Genomic DNA, 23063 nt, shown 5'->3' on the forward strand with positions numbered 1-23063 from the left:
ACAACAACAAAACCCAGCATAATCCTATAAATGCGGTCTAGGGAGAGTAGTATGTACGCAAAACTTACCCCTACTTTTAAGGTAGAGAGGTGGTTTCCGATAGACCCCCGGCTCAAGGAAAGATGAAAAGAACGCAGTAATAATAAGATAGTAAGAAAACAAAGCGAAAGGAACATGTAGTAATAGAAATCTAACAATAATAGAATACAAGAGTAACACCTTGGATGGGAAAGAAATACTCTCGACTACCTACAAGCATTTTATCTTAATTCTCGACCTCCACACCTTCCTATCAAGGGTTCAACTTGAGTGCCAACCTTTTTTTTTTCAGGTATCCGAGATCCATTGACCCCAACAATCCGATTCGTGCCGAGTATGTCCCCTAAAGCACTCTTATCCAAGGGTCCTCCATTCCCACGATTTGAACATGATAAATCAGTAAGGAGATTCTCATCCCATCACACCCCCCTTTGGTTTGAGCGCCAGCTCTTGAAGCAACATAATTGATGAGGCAGACCATGAGAAGCATGGGAACATTCATCTGGGGTCTAGTGAGTGGCCCAGAAAATGACCTTATTCTACATAATTTCATGACAACCGCAGAGAATCATCGTTCTTGCATCAACAAACTTAATAAAACGAACCTCAACTGGAGAAAAACCTCAACAAAGAACTATTTGATCGACTTTCTTTTCACTAGAAAACCTCAATAGAAGAAATTTTTTATATAATGCCACAAGTCAGTAGTCAAAACAGCAGAAGGTACATGTCAAGCACAAAATTTTTGAACAATCAGCCAGGATTAGCCTCCACCAAAGTCCATATAGATAACAAAACTTTAAATGGTTTGCAGCTGCAGTATGAATTTTGAAAGCATTCCCATTCAGCATGGTGTTTTATGTTCATTCTGGAATTAGTTGGTCGTTGTCTGCATCGCCTTCTTCCTCGATTTTTGGTTTTGATTGACCTTGCCCTGCTCCAGGAGCCTGCTTCTTCTTTATTCCACTCACAATATCATCAATTCTCAGAAGCAGGCAAGCTGCTTCAATAGCAGTTTTAAAAGCCTGTGCTTTTACAGCATAGGAATCCCATATCTGGATATTTAAAGTTTCTCTAATTAATATAAGTTCCTAAATTTCATTACGCAAAAGGTAGTAAAAGATGACAACAGCTGAAGCACTTTGAAAACAAAATTCATAGTTCTGCTGAGTTAAGCAATTGCCCGAAATTAGATTTCAAAAATAATTTGTACTAGCATATTGAAGAGCAAATTGGGTTTAGTATAACTGAAATATAAAGCCTTCTACAAAAGCATTATCTGTATTTAAGTCAATCTCCTAATTTCCATCTCTGTTGTCCAATAATTATTTTAACTACTGAACTTATATTTAGTTCTCATTAACCTAACAAAATCTAATTAACATACAAAGTGTACCCTTATCTAGTTTTTGCAGTATTTTTAGCAATCTGATTTCATGTGACCCGGGGTTGGAGTGTATGAGAGAGAAAGAAAGTAATATCATACCTTACGCTCTTTGATGTCAGCAATCTCACCAGTGTTTCCGTCTATGCCTATCCATGCATTCTCACCATTTGCATGCTATAGGTATGTGAAAAGAATTAGATGAAGAACACAAATGTATACTTAAGGCAGCATATCCAACCTCAAACATGTAGAATTTTCACCTTTCCTTGAAGGGCGGTCATAGTGCGAATCACGTTAACACCACAGTTCTGAGCCAAAGTTCGTGGTATAGCTTCAAAAGCAATTGCAGCAGCTTCATAAGGCCACTGCATATATGACAATAGAAGGATGAAAGTTTTAGACTCCCTTTGTTTTTTCCAATTTCCACTTCATGACTTGGTATCTCGCTGCAAAAAGTAGCAAAAGTTGAACAAAACAACTTACTTTTTCTATGCCTTCAACGGATGAACTTTTCTGCTTTAACATGGCAGATACAGTTAACTCTGTTGCACCACCACCAGGAACCAGTTTAGGGTGCTTGATGATGTTTCTGGCAACAGACATGGCATCCTGCAAAAGTATATGAAACAGCTCAAAACAATGTACTTAACAGATCCTCTGCTAAATATGTGGAACTGAGAACATACCTGTAGATTCCTTTCCACTTCATTCAGTAGATCCTTGCTCGCACCCCTTAAAAGTACAGTACATGCTTTTGGATCCTTGCAATCAACGATGAAAGTAAAGAATTCGTCCCCAATTTTTTTCACCTCAAACAGACCAGCACCAGTACCAACATCAGATTCCTGCAACTCATCGGGTCTATTAACAATAACTGCCCCACACGCCTTGGCAATTCTGTTATTGTCTGTCTTCCTTAGCCTTCTGATTGCAGTGACACCAGCCTTGCTCAGATAATGGCATGCCAGATCGCTAAGTCCCTTTTCAGTAATAACCACGTCTGGCTTGAACTTAAGTATCTGTGCGCACATGTTCTCAATGTACTCTTCTTCCATTTTCAAGAGGACAGTCCAATCTTCTTCTCTAAGCAACTCTGCATTGGTTTGGTTCTCACCTTTCTTGTACTCCAGAGGACTATCAAGAAGAATAATGCGAGGGTTTACAATCTTTCTCTTCATTTTGCCAGGGGCAACTACATCTTTATTTATCATTACTCCTTTAAGCACCACTGAGTCTTCCAACTGCCCACCTGGAACCTTCTCAACCTTGATGTACTTCTTGATGTCCACCTCGCGAAGCCCTTGGCCAACTTCCACACCAACTATTGTTGTGGCATTAATAGCTAAATCCTGAGATAATAAATATTAGACCATAAACACTAATTTAGTAATACATGACCTTTTCAATCCTATTACAGTAAAGGACTTCTCAAATAGAAGACTTGACCTAGTGGTTAGTGGTTACCAAACCACAGTAGAGGTGCTGGGAAGAAGAGATCTAAGGTTAAATTCCCATCACATTGTGTCCCCCATCCCCCCCAACACGCACACACACACGCATATATATACAAGTCAACTATGTTTCAATCCGAAAAATCTCAATCTAGCTGCCAAAAAGAAACTTCTAAAATATTATTAATAACATCCTACGGAAAGAAATGGAAGAACAAATAGAGCAATAACTATAAGAGACCTATAAGAAACGTTAGTAGTCAATTAGTCTGTATGCATGTCTTTCTTCTTGATCTTCAAACAATTAATTTTTTTGGGGGTGGGGGTGGGGGTTGGTTAAAAGAACTCAACATAACTACGACATTAATCGTCAACTGATCATATATGCATATCTTCTTCATATTCAAACCATGACTTCTTTTCATGTGGGGTAATAGAACTCATGAGAAAGATATCTATGCACGAATGTATGTTATGCTTTCGGTCATTCCCACTTGTAGGTTATAGTACGTATCTTCAAGAAGACGTGATCTATACAAAATTAAGACACCATACTAAGTTAAACCATTTTACTGTTTGATGGTTGTCAGTGTTCAGATGATAGAAGAAAACCAAAAACTACTGCATTGTTTTATTGCTAACGAAATAGTGCAGAACCAGCTAAGAGCTCGAAAACAACGATTTCTTGATTTTAGGACTCTCGTATTTCCTCTTGTTCACTTGCAATGATAAACTTCATGAAAGAAAATCCCCAGGTTAACGGAGAAGAAAATTTCTTCAAATGATAAGTCTTAGATCCTTGCTGTGAAAAACAGGTACATATAAACATTTCAGGGCAAATATTTATTTCTAGATGAAGGTTTTTCAATTCATTTCTTCATGGCCTATGGAGGGGGGTTATTAGAAATAACTTAATACTTACTGCAATTAAATCACCAAATTGACTAGTAAATTTTGTTCCGATGCAACTCTTCACTAGCCCCAACATTGTTGCACCTGCCACAATAGCAATTATTTTGATTAATAATTGCATGTTACATCACATTCAGAAAATTTATACGTGAACTACAATAATGGACAAAATCTCTTATTGTATTAAATCAGCATGAAAAATTCAAACTTGCAAAAGAGCAGGGAACGATGAGAGGATCAAAATCCAAGACAAGGAGGACTAAGTTAAATGAAAAGCACAAAATTCTGATCGTAAGTTCCCAGAAGTTTACTCATCCAACAAAAAAGCAAAGCTTATCTGCCTACATTATCATCTCACTAGAGTATTCCTTTATTAGTTAATGCCAGACCCCACTTGTGGGATTTTACTGGGTTGTTGTTGTAGTTAATGCATAACTTCCACAAACTCAATCCAATGTCAGTAAACCAACAGTTATTTCAAGAATTTCTATTTTGGAATGTCGTTTCTCTGCTTAGGATTCCATTTCTAGACCTAGCAATTCCAGCAGCCTTACAAATCAGTTCCTTTGGCACTACAACTTAAAAGCAATTAAGCAAGCTCAACTAATATTTTTTTCCTGTTTTAGCTTAAATTTGCCTGTAATTCAAAAGAATTCCTTCTTGGGGAAATGAGAAATGCCAAAAGTTCTTGGAAAGTCAATCAAAAAATCTAGCAGTCTGGTAATTATCTAATCCTGTAAGTTAAAGGAATGGAACTACTAAAATATAAAAGTACTCAGAATGGAGTTGCAATAAAACAAGGAAATGTAAGAAGCAACGGGAGCTTACGATCATTGACATCAACTGTCATTGCAATTTTGTCAAGCACGGCAACAGCATCCTCCAAAGCTTTAGTGTAAGCTGGTCACAGGAGCACATGTATTAATCTCAGATAACTTGAGCCGAAGGATTTATAAACTTGAGGATCATCTCTTACCTCGACATATTACAGTAGGATGATACTTTTTGTCAATAAAAGCTTCCGCAACATGGAGCATCTCACCAGCTGCAAAAGATATTGATAAAATAATTAGTACTGTAAAAGGAGTAAGCAACAAGCTGCCACCATAGGCATTTATTAATAAAAACATGAATAATTTATTTATTCATATCATTTATTTACAGTTAATAATATTTAATTATTAATATTTTGATCAGTTGTTGAATAAAATCAATTGAAAGGGAATCATTTCGCCCTTCTTTAATTTTATTTTATTTAATTACACGTGTCGTAAACCTATACAATAAGAATTATTGGCAAAAATTCTTATATTCAAATTGTTTTAATGATGAATTAATAATGAGATGGACTAAGCAATCTAAAGTGTATTGAATTTTATGAACTTCTCAGCATAGTACTGTGCCAGAAACTAAGTCTGCTTTTATTAACTTAAAAGAAATTCACGAAAATTAAAGATAAAAAAAAAACCTTTATGTGCCAAAGTTTTCTTGAACTGGAAAAATTGGGTAAGATCCACCGAAGTGGGGACTTTATGTACCAATGTTTTTTCCCCATTGCCTTTGATGTTCTTCTATTTCTCTCACTCCAAGTAGGGTCATTATTATCTAGTTGAAACTGCAATCACAGCTTGAGCCATTCCAGTTCAGTCAATCTGAATTTTGCAGAACATGCACTAGTTGAGGTCCAGGGGAGGGTTTTAGAAGAGAACATACTGTTTTACTTCCGCGAAATACATAAATAGCCCCTAAGTTGTCCACAGCGATCAGAGAGACACTTCAATGATGCTAATGACCAGATAGACACCTCTGCTTGGTTATAAGTGTCTCTTTTGAACATCTTGATATGACATGGCAACAGCCAACACGCGTGGAATACAATCGCTTTTGAGCACGTAAGGGGTATTTATCACCCATGGCCAACTACAAAAAGAACAAATCTCCTAATTTACCCTTATTTGCTATCCAAGTTTTCTCTCCTCGTCCATCCTCATTTCCCCCAACATGGTATTTCATCGCCCCCGCCGTCAACTCCACAAAACTCACCACCACCGACACCGCCAACAACTCCAAAGAGCCCGCCACCAACACATCTAAACAACCTTCAACTCCATAAGACCCATCTCCAGCACCACTGACATCGCCGACATATCCACAAAACACACTACCAAGGAGCAGAAGAAGATTGGATATAGTTCTGGGGAAATTTTAGAAAACTAGACACTAATTTGAGACAAAGGAAGCAGTCACGATCCAGAAACAAAGAAACAAATAAAAAGAAGCGATGAATTAATTTTGGCAACATGATTTTCACATTCATTCTTTTGGGTCTGCTGGGTTCTTGACCAATTTTAGGCATGGCGGCAGGAATAGATTGAACCAGCCAAGCTTTGCAATTGGAAGAGTGAGCTGTTGTTATGAAGCGTTAATATGATACTTCGTGGGAGCCGACGGACACAGCGACATTCACTTCTTTGTTGCCTTTTATGTTCTATTAAAAGGTGAAATTATGGGGGGAAATGGAAGATAGGGTGACTGATGTGATGGGTGCCTTTACGTAGAAGAAGTTGGAGATAGGAAAATTGATTTTTGATTTTTTTTATTATTGTATTTTCTTTTTTTCAATAACAAGTTGTATTTTCATTCAAAATTACATGCGTCATCATTTCTTTTGTCTATTTGACATGTCATTAGAGAGTCAGCTTCACGCAAATAGTCTAATGGATGCAGGTATTTAGAAGACACACTTATAACTAAGCAGAGGTGTCTATCTGGTCATTAGCATCATTAAGTGTCTATCTGATCTCATTGTGGACAACGTAAAGAGGCTATTCATGTATTTCACTGTTTTACTTCCTTATATTTCCTATCAGGTTGTTTGGCAGATCTAGTCTAGAAAGAAAGCAAAAGAAGTTTACTTCCTCTCCTTTGTCTCACTTTAGAGGCGTTGAAACTTGAAGTGGAAACAGATGTGAATATGCCCTTTCAGTTTAACTTCAAAAACAAGACAAGAGTCTGCCCCTCTTCTTGTATTTCCTCTATTACTCCCTCTTTTTTTAATTAATAAGTCTTGAGGCCAGATTTCTCACCCCGTCACCCGTAACCTTCCTCTCTTACTACCTCCATCCACCCCAATCACGCATAGGCTTGGTTTTTGTTTTTGTTTTTCCTAATCAAGTAAATGTTATTTTATTAATTATGATAAGCTCCCACGTGCAAGAGGTATACCAAAAAGTAGAGAATTCGCTTGGGTTTTGTTTTTGTGCTCCAACATTGCTCGGACTTCCTCTTTTTTGCTTCTCGTCCCTAATTCTTGTCCATTTCAGCCTCCACGCCTTTCCATATCCAATTTCATCTCCCTCCCTCCCTCTTTCGCACCCACACATGACACATCATAATCACTCTCAAACACCATTCCTCCACCACAATCTAGTGCCTCAAAACCTTAAACATGGATAAGTAGATTAGGTAGGTTTCAAACATCACTAGAAATTGACCGAAAAAGTACACGGGCTAGAGATAAAATATGTTGCTTGACTACAGATGAAACAATCTTGACGGCTAGATGTTCTAAATTTTTTTATCAAATAAGGTAAAATTTTATTTCACTAGAAGCGCCAAGCTGGTACATAAAGGTGTGTAGAGTGCAGTTACATAAAGCAAAATTCAGCTCCTTAACTGCAGATGTAGGGAACTACGGAAACCTATCAGCCTATCTGAATCCTTTACATACAAAAATTTACACCAAGATGCCAAAGTTGATGTGCATTTATCCCATCGATGTTCCAATTCACAGCTTTGGTTTGAGAATTGATTCAAGTAGATTTTTTTTTTCAAATGAATTTGAACTTGGGAAAGGACTTGAATAACGTGAAACTGTTAAGCTCCAAATACTTATAGAATAAGCTTAGCAAAAGCTTTGCAAATTGTTTGCTATTAATTTCACTAAATCTGGTTGCTTATCTCTAAAGAATTTAGGCAAACTGAACCTACCAAATTGGACAACCCTCGAATTATTTAACAGTTAGATAATATGAATCAATTGATTAAGCTTTACATGATTAACAAGATACCTAAGATGAATGCAAAAATGAGTTGCATGACAACAATTTAACTTATAAAATCAACCACCTAAGTGAAAAAAAATTAAATAGAGCCATACCAAGGACAATGACTGATGTTGTTCCATCTCCTACCTCTTCATCTTGAGTGCGGCTTAGTTCAATCATGGACTGCAGCAGCAGAAAGATATAACCAATGTGACACTTTAAACAAGAAAGCGAGCACGCAACAATGTTACCATAAAAAAATTTCATTAGAGAGTATGGCAGGTATTCAAATATTAAGACAACCGAAACTAAAATCCATGAGCTGAACAAGGGAACACACAAAAACACATGAGTTTCTAGAGGTCAATAGGTGGAGGGAGGGAGAGAGAGAGAGAGAGAGAGAGCATATACCTTTGGTGCAGGGTGAGCAAGATCTAGCTCACGGAGAATTGCGTTTCCATCATTGGTTACTACAATTCCTGTAAATATTCAATAACATTCATGTCACACGCCAAAATTACCAAGTTAGAGACACAGATTCATGAAACATATCAATATGAGTACAAAATATTTACCTCCGCTAGCATCGAGGAGCATTTTTAACATGGATCGTGGACCCAAAGTGGTGCGGATAATGTCAGCAACAGCCTGGCAGCAAAATGAAAGATAAAAGAACTAACATACATGCTACTGTGAGCAGTGAAAAGCGATTTAATTTGAGATAAATGATTCCTTGTTCGCACTTTTTCTCCTTGTTTGTCCAATGTATTCTTTTCTAATTTATTTTTCATGCAGTTTGTTATTTTAGGTTGGGAGCAGCAAATCAAATAAATGTCTTGAAGACACTTGAGCTAGCGAATAGAAGTTCAAGAACACCCAAAATACGGCTAAGAATTCTACTATCTCTCATTCATTCATGTATAATGTTGATACTGCCCAACGAGAACTATCAATTGCAATGATTTCAAGAATTGCCTATGTGAGAATGCACGGGAGAAAATATATTATTGATTAATATTGACAATGATACAATGAGCCTTATATATATAATACATGTCATACTCCTAATACATATGGGATTAGGGTTATTTACTACTATTTAACTATCAAACTAACACTCCCCCTCAAGCTGGTGCATATAAATCATATGTACCGAGCTTGTTATATATATAACTAATACGAGGACCAGTGAGGGACTTGGTGAAAATATCAGCAAGCTGATCATTCGACTTCACAAATTTTGTAGCAATATCTCCCGAGAGTATCTCTAACAAAGTGACAGTAATCTCGATGTGTTTATTTCTCTCATGGAACAATGGATTTGACGCAATATGAAGAGCAGCTTGATTATTACACACAAGTCTCATTTGACTAATCTCACCAAATTTCAACTCCTTGAGCAACTGTTTGATCCAAATTAGCTCACATGTGGCCATAGTCATTGCTCGATATTCTGCTTCTGCACTAGACCGAGCAACCACATTCTGTTTCTTGCTCTTCCAAGACACCAAATTTCCTCCTACTAAGACACAATATCCCGACGTAGAATGTCTATCAGAAAGTGATCCTGCCCAATCAACATCTGAGTATCCAACGATCTGCTCATGGCCTCGATCCTCAAACAATAAGCATTTGCCTGGAGCAGATTTTATATACCGAAGAATGCGGACAACTGCATCCCAATGACTATCACAGGGAGAATCCATAACTTGACTCACAACACTCACAGGAAAGGAAATGTCAGGTTCAGTCACTGTGAGGTAATTTAATTTACCAACCAACCGTCTATATCTTGCATGATTGCTAAGAGACTCCCCCTGTCCTAGCAGAAGTTTAAAATTCGGATCCATCGGAGTGTCAACAGGTCTACAACCTGTCATTCCTGTCTCTTCAAGAATATTCAAGGCATACTTCCGTTGTGAGATCACAATACCTGAGCTGGACTGAGCGACCTCAATACCCAGAAAATACTTTAATCTGCCCAGATACTTAGTCTGAAAGTGTTGAAAGAGCTGAAAGAGATGTTGCTTCAACTTACTAATACCATCCTGATCATTGCCGGTAATAACAATATCGTCAACATAAACGACCAAATAAATACAGAGATTTGAAGCGGAATGTCGATAAAATACAGAGTGATCAGCTTCACTACGAGTCATGCCAAACTCCTGAATAATTGTGCTGAACTTACCAAACCAGGCTCGAGGAGACTGCTTTAGACCATAGAAAGACCGGCACAACCGACATACAAGGCCACTAGATTCCCCCGGAGCAACAAAACCAGGTGGTTGCTCCATATAAACCTCATCCTCAAGGTCACCGTGAAGAAAAGCATTCTTAATGTCCAACTGATAGAGAGGCCAATGGCGAACAACAGTCATGGATAGAAAAAGGCGGACTGATGCAATTTTAGCCACGGGAGAGAAAGTATCACTGTAATCGAGTCCAAATATCTGAGTATATCCTTTGGCAACAAGACGAGCCTTAAGTCGATCAACCTGGCCATCTGGACCAACTTTGACTGCATACACCCAACGACAACCAACGGTCGATTTACCCGAAGGAAGAGGAACAAGCTCCCAAGTACCACTTGTATGTAAAGCAGACATCTCGTCAATCATAGCCTGTCGCCATCCGAGATGAGACAGTGCTTCACCTGTAGACTTAGGGATGGAAACAAAGGACAAAGATGACACAAATGCACAATGGGATGATGAGAGACGATGGTAACTTAAACCGATATAATGAGGATTAGGATTAAGTGTGGACCGTATACCTTTTCGTAGTGTAATCGGTTGATTAAGAGGAGACAAGTTCGCAGTATTAGCAGGGTCAGGTGCAGGACGTGAATCAGCTGGGCCTGATGCTAGGGGCGGACGACGATGATAAGTCAGGAGTGGTGGAGTTGTAGAAGGTTGAACTGGACTAGATGGTGGCACTGGAGCTATAGTTGGTGGAACTGGACTCGGTGGTGGCACTGGAGCTATAGGTGGTGGAGCTGCAAGTGGAACTGTAGGCGGTGGAGCTATGGAGGAAGATGAATGGGAGATAGGGACTGAATCTCCAAAAGAAGGAACAGGTAGCACCTCAGAAATATCTAAGTGATACTGGACCTGTGAAGTATGATTGGGTTTCAAAGAAGGTAACATCAGCACACATAAGAAATCGCTGAAGGTCAGGAGAATAACATCGATATCCCTTTTGCGTTCTCGAGTAACCCAGAAATATGCACTTAACAGCACGAGGAGCTAACTTATCTTTTCCTGGAGTAAGGTTATGAATAAAGCATGTACTCCCAAAGACACGGGGTGGAAGAGAGAACAAAGGTAAGTGGGGAAACATGACAGAGAATGGAACTTGATTTTGGATAGCTGAAGATGGCATACGATTAATAAGATAATAAGATGTAAGAACTGCATCCCCCAAAAAACGTAGCGGAACATGAGATTATATGAGTAGGGTACGAGCATTTTCAATAAGATGTCTATTCTTTCTTTCAGCTACCCCATTTTGTTGGGATGTGTACGGACAAGATGTTTGATGAATAATCTCATGGGAGTTCATAAACTGCTGAAATGAGGAAGACAAATACTCTAGGGCATTATCACTACGAAATATGCGGATAGAAACCCCAAATTGATTTTGAATTTCAGCGTGGAAGGTCTAGAAAATAGAAAACAACTCAGATCGATTTTTCATCAAAAATATTCAAGTGCACCTGGAATAATCATCAATGAAACTGACAAAGAAGCGGAATCTTAAGGTAGAACTAACCCGGCTAGGACCCCAAACATCTGAATGGACTAAAGTAAAAGGTGACTCTGCTCGATTATCAAGACGCCGCGGGAAATGGGAGCGGGTATGCTTACCGAGCTGACACGACTCACACTCTAAAGTGTACAAGTGAGATAAGCCAGGTACCATTTTCTGAAGTTTTGACAAACTGGGATGTCCTAACCGTTTATGTAATAAATCTGGTGAATCTGTAACGGGGCAAGTTATTGGAGGAAGACAAGATGCGAGTCCATGTGATTTTGCAAGGATAAGGTAATAAAGTTCATCTGATTCACGTCCAGTACCAATGATCCGCCCCGTACTGCATTCCTGTATAAAAACAAGGTCATCAGGAAATAAAACAGCAGATTTAAGTGATTTGGCTAAGCGACTAACGGCTATGAGATTAAAAGGACTACCAGGAACATAAAGAACTGAGTCTAAAGGTAAGGAAGGAAGTGGACTTGCTTGACCTATTGCAGTTGCCATGGCTTGAGACCCATTGGCCATTGTAACTGTTGGAAGAGATTGAGAATATGAAATACTAGTGAAAAGAGATTTGTTACCAGAAATATAATCAGATGCACCTGAATCAATGATCCAAGACTCAGAAGGTGAAGATTGGGAGACACAAGTCATGCTACTATTTGTTGGAACAACGGAGGCTAATCCTGAAGATGTCTGTTTATGTGCTTTGTACTGAATGAACTCAATATAATCCGGTAAAGAAACCATCTGGAATGGATTTAATGCATTCGATCCAACGAATTGTGAGTCTAAGGCTTCTAATGAGAATGACATTATAATGTTCACGCCGAAAAAGGTCAGAAAATTGTTTGGAAATCACTGTTTCACTGTTACTGTTCACCGAAAACACTGTAGCTCGCCGGAAAAAAAAAAGTCGTCGGAATCTGATGTAAACTTGATGGGTAGGCTCGGAATAATGTCCTGAGAAGGCTGTCCAAAAGGAGTTTCGTCAGAAACTGACCGGAAGGAGGTCCACGCGCCGCGCGTGGACAGATTTCGCCGGGAAAAAATCACTCCGGTCGGCACGTGATGGGTTTTTTCCGGTGGGATTTTGTGGGTTTGGTCGCCTGGAGACGGAGAACACTGTGGTGGTGTTGGTTTATGCACAACACCGGTAAAAAGTGGTTTTGATGCAAACAGCTTCTCGGGTCACCGGAAAATTGCACGGTGACGACTGATTTCTTCCCGGATGTCGTTGGAATGATGCACAACGATAATTATCTCACCAATGCTCTGATACCATGTGAGAATGCACAGGAGAAAATATATTAATGATTAATATTGACAATGATACAATGAGCCTTATATATATAATACATGTCCTGCTAATACATATGAGATTAGAGTTATTTACTACTATTTATCTATCAAACTAACAACATAATGAAAAAAAGAAGGGCCCAATGTAACACATATTGAATTCATAATTCCCCTGTCAAGAACACCTGTCAACATGCATCTAATGCAAAGAGTGGAGATTTGTACAAGATAACCACTTTATGCAGTTTGACTGTGAAGCTCCAACAAATGAACTGAAAGCATATCATCAAGTAATCAGCCAAAATGCAAGCCAATTTAGCATGGTCTAATAAGCACATGAATCGTCCATAAATGTATAACAGGAAACATCAAGAACTCAAACTAGTGCGGCACGTGCAATTTCAAAAGGATCAACAATTTCTTCCTTCAATTAAATGTCCCACAAAAAACATCAAATGTGTACATTAGACAAACCATTTCAATGACTAGTGAAACTGAAAACCAAGTATATCAGCATACAAATAAAATTATACAAAATCATGTCTACTCATTCTAAGAATAAGCATAGAAAAAAATATGCACATAAGTGCACCTTTGCCGCTTGGATATTGGCTCGCTGCACCTTGCCACCTTGCTCGCGCTTCATAGAATCCTCTGCTCAATATAAACCATGGTAAAAAAAATAACTACCAAGATGGGTCCCAAAAACTAAAACATTAAGGGTACATTTGGTTCGAAGACAAGTAATGCAGGGATTAGTAATGAAGAGATTGTAATGTAGGGATTAACAATGCAGAGAATATTTCTTGTTGGACAAATTTTTTAAAAGTAAAGATAATAAGTTTGAAGTGACAAGGGTATTTTTGTCATTTTGTTTTTTCAATCCATGTATTACTAGTACCTGTATTCTTATTACACATTTTATCCGCATAAAATAATATATAGAAATTCTCATAACTTATGCAAGTATTATTTTAGAAGGAAAGTAAAATGCTAACCAAACAATGTAATTTTCTATACATTGATTGATTCTCCTTATGCAATGCTCGTTTTTATACCAAGACTAGTTCTCCGTAAAGCACAACCAAACAGGAACTAAAAAGCTCAAAATCATAGCAAACACTACATCCTCAAAGACCCTTTAAGGGCATCTTACTTAACCCATTCCAAAAACCAATCTTGCACAAAGAACGAGTTTTTAAGGAAATGGATATACAGAAAATATATGAAAATGTGAAATACGAATCTTAAAGATTGAAACTATCGAGTTCCCAGTCATGAAGAAGGAAAATGTTATGTTTCAGAGTTCAGAAGGAGATGATGGAGTACCAAGATTTGGAAAGATTATGGATTGTTTCATTTCTTTTTTTCAAGTCTTATTGATTTAATGGCATCTGATTCCTGCCTAACGAACATTTTGCATATTAGGTAGTCTTGATCTCTCCTATTGTTCTTATATAACATGCCTCGTGGGAAAAGCATCACTTTCTTGTTCTAAAAAGGCTTATGTTTGCTACTAAAAGTATCTCTTTTTGGTGTCTAAATATTCCTGTTCTACAGTTGAAACTCTTCCCTTCCCACACTTTACCTTTATTTCCTTAGCTTTTAGCAAGTTAGCATAAAAAGTGACTTGGAACGAGTGAATCTATTCTTGATATTTTTACATCATCTAAACTTTTGTAAGTATTGGAGTATCTCAATTCTCAGATTGGTGCAATCCAGCTCATACTTCAAGTTTCTCCTGAAACTAATTTCTCGAATAGAGACTTTCTTGGAAATGGAAATGTGGAAAATAAGAACAGGAAAAACGAAAACTTACGGAGAACAACAACTGGGGCGTGCATTTTGTTGATTGAATAGTGCTTTAGAGTGGAAAAGTTTAGATTTTTGCTCTTCGGAGATACTGAGGTTCGCGAACGGGGAAGGAGGGGGGGGGTAGCTCAGAGGTAACGCTGAACTTTCACCGTCCGAGATTTGAGTTCTTTGCGCTCTGTTTTATTCGAAACTGGAAAACCCTGAAAGGGCATTGGGTGGAAATCAAGTGCATCGCAGTCTCTGTTTTTATCATGAGTGCGCACTCAGAGTGTAGGTAGGGATGGCAAATGGACTATTTCGCTGTATTTGGGTTGTTCAAGATGGACTGCCTCATGGATTATTGCCCAACCCTATTTATTGAGGCTTTTTCGTATATATACCATATATGAAATTATATTACCAAATATGTTCATAGTTTGCTTACTATCCTTCATGATAATAGTATTTCTACCTAATATATATAATGCATTAAATAAGGAATCAATGTAGCTTTATGATTCCTTATTTTGCACGCTAAAAAGGAGGAATTAAATATTTTCCAGATCTTCCCCAACGCAAATCACGCACATTCCATAATTATCGTCGGCTTCACTCTGATCTTCCACAACGCAGAACAAGATTTTCCATACTCTGTTTTTGCGATACACTCTGTTTCCAGAAATTCTCTCTACATCTCTCTTTATCTCTCAATCGCAAATGTCAGTAATACAAAGCAAATGAAAAGAGAGCAGCAATTCCACCATTGATAGCCATTAAAAAGCTTGAAAGCTTTGAATTCAAATTTGGGTTTTCAAAAATCATTATTTGTTTGGATTGGGTGTTGTTGAAAATAATCGGGAATATGGTTTGGAGTTTATATCTCAATTTTGAGGGGTTTTGGCGAAGATTAAACTTGGTTTTGACTGAATTTCAGATTGAAACTCGAAGAAGAAGAAGAAGAAGAAGAAGAAGAAGAATAAGAAGAAGAAGAAGAAGAAGAAGAAGAAGAAGAAGAAGACATATTGCAGAAATTGTAGAAAAAATGTAGATAAATTGTAGACAGTTGTTTATTTATTTATCTTTTATTCATTTACCTATTGTATGAAAGTTGAACAACATTGTATAAAAATTGTATAAAAGTGGATGATTTAGTACTGTTTTGGACAAAAATATGTATAAAAAAAGTGAAACATACATTTTAGGGGAAGCATGTCGATTCCAAATATGTACCTAGTTTGTAGATATTTTATAGATAAATTGTAGATTATTTGTATTCCGATTGTAGATGTTTTATTTTCTGTTTTCACAAATAAAAACGGCTAAAACTTCTACAAATCTTCTGAAAAAACGCAATTATGTCGAAAATCCCAATTAAATTACAATCGAATGGGAATTGGGATATTAAAATTCAATATCCCCAGTTTATAGATATTTTGTAGATGAATTGTAGATTATTTGTATTCTGATTGTAGATGCATTTTTTCTGTTTTCACAAATCCAAAACGACTAAAACTTCTACAAAATCTTCTGCAAAAAACGCAATTATGTTAAAAATACCTATTAAGCTACAATCGAATGAGAATTGGGATATTAAAATTCAATGTACCCAGTTTGTAGATATTTTGGAGATAAATTGTAGATTATTTGTATTCTGATTGTAGATGCTTTGTTTTCTGTTTTCACAAATCAAAAATGACCAAAACTTCTACAAATCTTCTGCAAAAAACGCAATTATGTCGAAAATACCAATTAAGCTACAATTGAATGAGAATTGTGATATTAAAATTCAATGTACCCAGTTTGTAGATATTTTGTGGTTAAATTGCAGATTATTTGTATTCTGGTTGTAAATGCTTTGTTTTCTATTTACACAAATAAAAAACGACTAAAACTTCTACATATCTTATGCAAAAAACAGTCTGCAATTTTTCTACAATTTATCTACAATTGCTGCAATATAATGTATGTCATGTCTTCTTCTTCGAGTTTCAATATGAAATTCAGCCAAAATCAAGTCTAAATCTTCACCAAAACCCCTCAAAATTGAGATATAAACTCCAAAACATATTCCCAATTATTTACAATAACACCCAACCAATACAAATAATGATATTTGAAAACTCAAATTTGAATTCAAAGCTTCAAAGCTTTTTAATGGCTGTCAATGGTGGAATTGCTACTCTCTTGTCTCTTTGAAGGTTTGTTCTTTTTCATTGAGAAAATTTGAAGCTGAAGGTAAATGTGTGTATGAACTTTGAAGATTTGACTTCAATTTTGACTGGTTTTAGAAGAAAAAAGCTTGAAATTGGACGTTAATGGAAGGAACAACATATGTTTCTCTGGTTTTAGCAGAGGGAATAATGAGTTTGAAACGTGGGTGTGTGGAGATATGTGGGTGTGGGTTTGGGAGAGAGAAACGTGGGGGGGAGGGATTTGGAGGAATATACGGTAGCGTTAATTAAGGAGTGATATGCGGTACTTTAATTGTATAGTTAAAACACATTATGGTATAGAATTGGTAATTATGTATACTAAATGCAATTAAATCAAACCTTAAACATTGAGGGTAATATAGTTTCCTATATGGAATAGGAATGTAAAAAACGGTAAAAATAGCACGGGCTAGCCAGTTTTCGGACAAGTCATTCAAAAATAGCCAGCGTTTGCAAAATTATTGAAAAATAGCCACTATTTTGCTGCAACAGGGACCGATCCAGCATAATATACTGGAGATCGGTGCACCTGTGTATGAACTTTCAGCATATTATGCTGGAACTCCAACACGCGGAAAGTTCCAGCATAATATACTAGAGATTGGAGCACCTGTGTATTAACTTCCAGCATATTATATTAGACTGGTATATTATACTGGAACTCCAGTATATTATGCTGGACTTCTAGTATACTTATGCTGGAGTTTCAGTATACTTATGCTGGAACTCCATTATTATATGCTGGAGTTCCAGTATACTTATGCTGGAACTCCAGTATATTATGCTGGAGTATTTTCCGGATTTTGAACAGTATTTTCGTTCAGGTTTATCATTATATGAAAAGTGGATAAATTTCGATTACTTTTGAAATTGTGGCTATTTTTGAATGACCAATTGTAAATCTGGCTATTTTTGAATTTCTTCCAAGTTTACTTGAATTAAGATGGACTTGGTCAAAATGGGCTAAACAATGGGTTGTAACTCAACCCACCTAATTTGACCCAAATCTTTGCAATATTCTCAACCTTTAAAACAAACACATATAAAAGTTAACTTGTGTTTTGGAATAAATGTCAATTCATGCTAAATAATTTCTTTGCTCAATTTGGATTTAGAATGTTATTTGATAGTTCTTCATCTTTTAATACTAACAAAATCGGAATAATAAAAATTAGTAAAATTAGACCTTCCCACCCACCCTACGCTAAACCCCATCTCTACGTCCATCCTAAATAGAAATTTTATTTAAAGTACTTTCTTTATATGTTGTTCAACAAAATGAATGAACTCTTTTTATGATGTAGAAAGTTCTTTTATTTCAATAAAATAAATATTTTTTTCATGATGTAGAAAATAATTATTGTTTTTTTACAAAATGCGTTCTTTCTTTTTTATGTTGTAGAAAAAGTATTTTCTTTTGTTTCAACAAAAGAGTAATTTCTTTTCATGTTGTAAAAAAATATTTTCTTTCATTTCAATAAAATGATTTTTTTTTCCTGAGGATATCAAGCAAATATGGGAAAGCTAGAAAATATTTTCCAAAATATGGGTCAAAGTAGAACTCTATTGAGCATTTCCATGGGTCCATTTGGGCTGATGAATTTTGATGGGTTAACTTGGGCTAGCCCAAAATAGCCCATTTGCAAAATTATTCTAGCCCAAACCCATTAAAGTTTGGGCAGGTCAAATGACTTTGGGTTAGTTTTGCCACCCCTAAATCCTAATTGCAGGGTAGAAGATTTTTTAAATTTACTATCTAAAACAAGTTTTAAATATTCATGTGTTTATAAATCTATCTATTAAGGTAAACTAAGAATTATAAAGTTAAATTAATTTTAAATAAATAAAAAGAAAAATGTGCCAGATAAATTGGAATAAATTAGCATAAAATTATACTAGTAGATTTAATTGATAATTGTTAAATAATAAAATTTTATGTTAAAGATACATGTCACGTGTTTATTGACTTGATTGACGTGATACAAAATGTGATGAAATGCATATGCATCTCTTGATCTTCAAAAACTACCATCTTAGTTCTTGATACAAAATTGTATCTACAATACTTTTGTTTAACGATTATTTTTTATCCATTTCATTGCGGAACGTGGTAATAATTTTGTTGATAAATTAAAGTTTTTAGCTCTCGTGAGTATCATAAAATTGCTTAATTTTTAGTCGCAGGAATTGAATAAACGACATCAAAGAAACCTTTTGAGTGATTGTAGGGTAAATTTCATAAAATATTACTTTACTATAATTTTTTTTCCATCAAAGTCATATAACTTTATTTTGTGACAAAAAAATTACAAGACTTCTCTCATACTAACAAAAAGTCATAATTCCCGGATCACTCAACCTTCCAATTGACTGATAACTTTTGCTTTATATTTTATTTTATTTTTTTAATCTACAGATCCAATAAAAAAAGGATCCCACGCAAAATCTATCTACAAAATTAAACGATTAAAGAAATAGAACCGAGCTCTTCCAATAAAAAGCAGTCATGAAATTTATTAAAGAAAGACCCTATTTATTTAGAAAGTATTTCTTAAAATATACTTCCTATATTTTAATTTATGTGAACATTTTTGAATGGGTACGGAGTTTAAGAAAAAAAGAAGACTATTACTTGTAGTGTAAAATGAGGCACGTATATTTTGTGTGACTATAAATCATTGCATAAAGATAAATTATTTCCAAATATAAAAAGGGAACATTCTTTTTTACATGAATTGAAATGGAACATAAATTGAGACGAAGGATACTAACAAAATTATGGTCATTCCCGAGTATCTGTTGAGTTGTCTCCTTCCACTGATAAAGTTATGCAACAACTATCACAATGGAAAAGGAAAACTGAAGATTCTGGGATTAAATGCTCCACCCAATAACAAAACAAGTAATAGACAAAGTAGCTTTGTACATCCATATGAGTATGCAGAACGATACGAGTATTCCAGAACGATAAAAAAAAGCATCAGAGTTTGATTTATGCAAATGAGTTTTAGTTAGGGTAGGGTCGAGCTATTTCTTAATGTCCCGGCCCAAAATTCCATTAATAATCGCGTAGGTAAGCCAACAATCATAAGCAATCAAAATCGAGAAAACGTGATACAATAAACTATCATGATATAAATAAACGTAATAAATAAATCTCACAACAACAACCAAAACGAAAAATATCACAACACTCGACTAGAAGGAGTGGATGTTATGCACGCAAAGAAGACTCTGACTATGCACTGACACTAGCCTTAGGTATGGATTCTTCTTTGGTTGACTCCCAAATTCGGTAATACTAAGTCGTGAGCCACTAAAGGGAAATACAATCGAGTCTCATAATTATAAGAGTATTGTCTGAATAAGATAAATAGTATGATAGTGAAAAGAAAGTGACTTAAGGGTTTGCGATCGATCAAGCAGCACTATCTCGAGTTTCCTGAGTAAGCTACTGGGCACCCTCCTAAGATCTATCAATGCCAATACCAGAATCTACACAAAATATGCAGAAGTATAGTATGAGTACAAAGGCAACGTGTAGTCAGTAAGTATCAAGATTAATCTTGGTGAAGTTCTGGCGATGTTCAATTCATATGATACTCACTAAAAAAATATACATGTACAGTTCATGCATATACATAACAAGGAAATGGAAAAGATATATGTCACGATCTAAAATCCCACCTTAAGGATCGTGATGGCACCTTGTCTCTAAAACTAGGTAAGCCGATAACTTACAACAGTTAAACTAACAAAACATGATATTATGAAGCAGAGTTCAATACAAATGCTAAAATAAAGGTGATACCAGCCAACACGATAATAATCACAATAAATCCCCAATACTAGATAGTACAGAATCAGGATCTCTCAATAAATACATATTAAAAAAATATCTCAAAATACAATATTATTCGAATAGAGTATTGACAGTATAAATGTAAGGAATGGACTCCAAAGGACCGCAACGAACAAGCAGCTCTACCTTAAATCCGTGCGATCAAAGAAGCTCTCACAGCCTGGATCCGCTACCTCCAACGCCTGGATCTGCATAAAAATGTGAAGAAGTGTGGAACGAGTACATCACGATTGGTACCCAATAAGTATCAAGAATAACCTTGGTGGAGTAGTAATGAGGTTCGAATTAAGACACTCATCAGTCAACATGAAGAATAACAAGAAGCAATAATTATGATCTCATCAGGATAAGCGATAACCATATAGAACTAATAAAGGTCTAGCTTCAACAGTAAGTCATCAAATAGACTCACACACACGACACCTTGTGCCTATAATATCAATCACCCTCGCACGACAAAGACCTCGTGCCATAATATAAGTCACACCCGCATGGAAAAGACCTCGTGTCACAATATAAGTCACACTCGCACGACAAAGATCTTGTGCCACAATATAAATCACACTCGCGCGACAGAGATCTCCCACCACGTATATTGTTTCCGTGTCAGTTGCCAATAACATGCTCAAGTGGAATTTATCAAGAATCAAATAAAGTAATGCATGATAACAACTTTCTTTTGCTTTAATCCATTATGTTACCAACAACTCAACAAAATATGAGATAACAACTATACGTAGGAAATTTCACTTTGGCAACCAAGTTATCAAGTAATAACAAAGACATATATTAGAATATTAGAAACAACGCAACAAATCACGTAAAAGCATGACACATACAAGGAACCGTTCCAACACAAGTATAACAATAAAAGACACCCCGAGGTACCACACCTCAGAATCACAAATCAGAATTCACCCTTATGACGTTGCGTGAGATTCTTATTTAAAATATATTTTTTTTCGAAATAGCTTCATGTTCTTTAGCTCCCTTATCTCGTTGTGTGTGCATCACAATAAAGTATTTCCCTTTACTTGCACCACGCGCATAAGCCCCCTTATCTCGCCGTATGCGCATTAATATATACACCACCCTTATGTCGTCGCATGCGCATCTCAATCACTACACAATAATTAACCGCACACCACCTGCCCATTGTAAGCACATGATTTTTGCCCTATGAAAGTATTACTCGCAAAAATTCAAAATAAAATAATTTTCCTTTGTGTGCAATTTTTGTTATTTTTGTGGTATTTTTGTATAATTATTTGTATTTTTATGAGTGCATGTTTATTTGTTTTAATTAATAAAAATATAAAATATATCACATTTTCATTTAGTATTTAATTAAGTTTGTTTTACAAAAAAATGAAAGTCACAAAAATAGGAATATTTTGCATTGTTAGCATTTAATGTCAAATTATGCAATTTTATTTTAATTGGTGTTTAATTGTGTATGATAATTTTTGTTAGGAGTTTAATTAGTATTTTTGGAGTTAATTTAGTTTGTAGCTCAATTTAGAATTTTAGTTTTATCAAAAAAAAAAAAAAAGAAAAAAAGAGGGCTACAAAACGTTAATATTTGAATTGAGTCTAATATAGCTATTTTGACTATTTTACCTTATTTCGTCGCAAAAGAAAAATTACAAAAAATATATATGTAAATTTTAGCTTATGTATTTCTCATAAACTTGAAAAAATACAAAAAATAGTACCTTATTTTTTATACTTTATATAATTTCGAAAATTATAAAAAATATAGTTTTATTAATGTTTTGTAGTCATTTTAAACTTAAAAAATATAGAAATAGTACTTTATATTTTTATCGTTGTATAATTTCGAAAATTATAAAAAAAAAGAATTATTAATGTTTTGTAGCCATTTTAATCTTGAAAAATACAAAAAATAGTACTTTATATTTTATCTTTATATAAAAAACGAAAATGACAAAAATAGTTTTATTTATGCGTTGTAGCTATTTTAATCTTGAAAAAATACTAAAAAAAGAAGAAGAAAGAAATAGTTTTGTTTTAAAAGTTAGTCTTATTTTTGTAGTTATTTTGCTTGCATAGGATTTGTGAGCACGTGATTTTTGCCTCACGAAAACTACTCCAAAAAAAATAAAAAATAAAATTAATTTCTTTTAGTGTGCAATTTTAGAATTTGTGTTGCGTTTATTAATTGTTTGTGTTTTGTCCGTAAATGTTAACGTTGTTATAATTAAACGAAAATAAAAATACATGTTGCATGCATATCTAGGATTTAATTATGCATTTAAAAAATAATTGAAATAAAAT

The 23063-nt window shown here is 35.5% G+C and overlaps 1 protein-coding gene across 1 annotated transcript; it reads right to left on the reverse strand.

Moving 5' to 3' along the window:
• Positions 1-686: 686 nt before the first annotated feature.
• On the reverse strand, positions 687-14991 carry LOC107821431 (T-complex protein 1 subunit gamma). The gene is made up of 13 exons (XM_075225511.1): positions 14716-14991; positions 13489-13550; positions 8411-8483; positions 8247-8314; positions 7949-8018; positions 4766-4834; positions 4618-4689; positions 3800-3873; positions 2113-2775; positions 1910-2035; positions 1687-1791; positions 1526-1600; positions 687-1094 (listed from the first exon to the last, which is right to left on the reverse strand). The coding sequence occupies exons 1-13, from the start codon at positions 14738-14740 to the stop codon at positions 903-905; spliced, it is 1674 nt and encodes a 557-aa protein (XP_075081612.1). The 5' UTR covers positions 14741-14991; the 3' UTR covers positions 687-902.
• Between the last annotated feature and the right edge of the window lie 8072 nt (positions 14992-23063).

The sequence above is a fragment of the Nicotiana tabacum genome, chromosome 11 (assembly GCF_000715075.1).
Source record: "Nicotiana tabacum cultivar K326 chromosome 11, ASM71507v2, whole genome shotgun sequence".
Lineage (NCBI taxonomy): Eukaryota > Viridiplantae > Streptophyta > Magnoliopsida > Solanales > Solanaceae > Nicotiana > Nicotiana tabacum.

Excerpts from the sequence above, each read along its gene's own strand:
- LOC107821431 (XM_075225511.1), bottom strand. The coding sequence starts at position 14,740 with ATGCACGCCCCAGTTGTTGTTCTCC. Across the intron at positions 8,315-8,410 it reads GCTCCTCGATGCTAGCGGAG|GAATTGTAGTAACCAATGAT; the intron begins GTAAATATTTTG and ends GAATATTTACAG. Across the intron at positions 1,792-1,909 it reads CCGTTGAAGGCATAGAAAAA|TGGCCTTATGAAGCTGCTGC; the intron begins GTAAGTTGTTTT and ends TCATATATGCAG.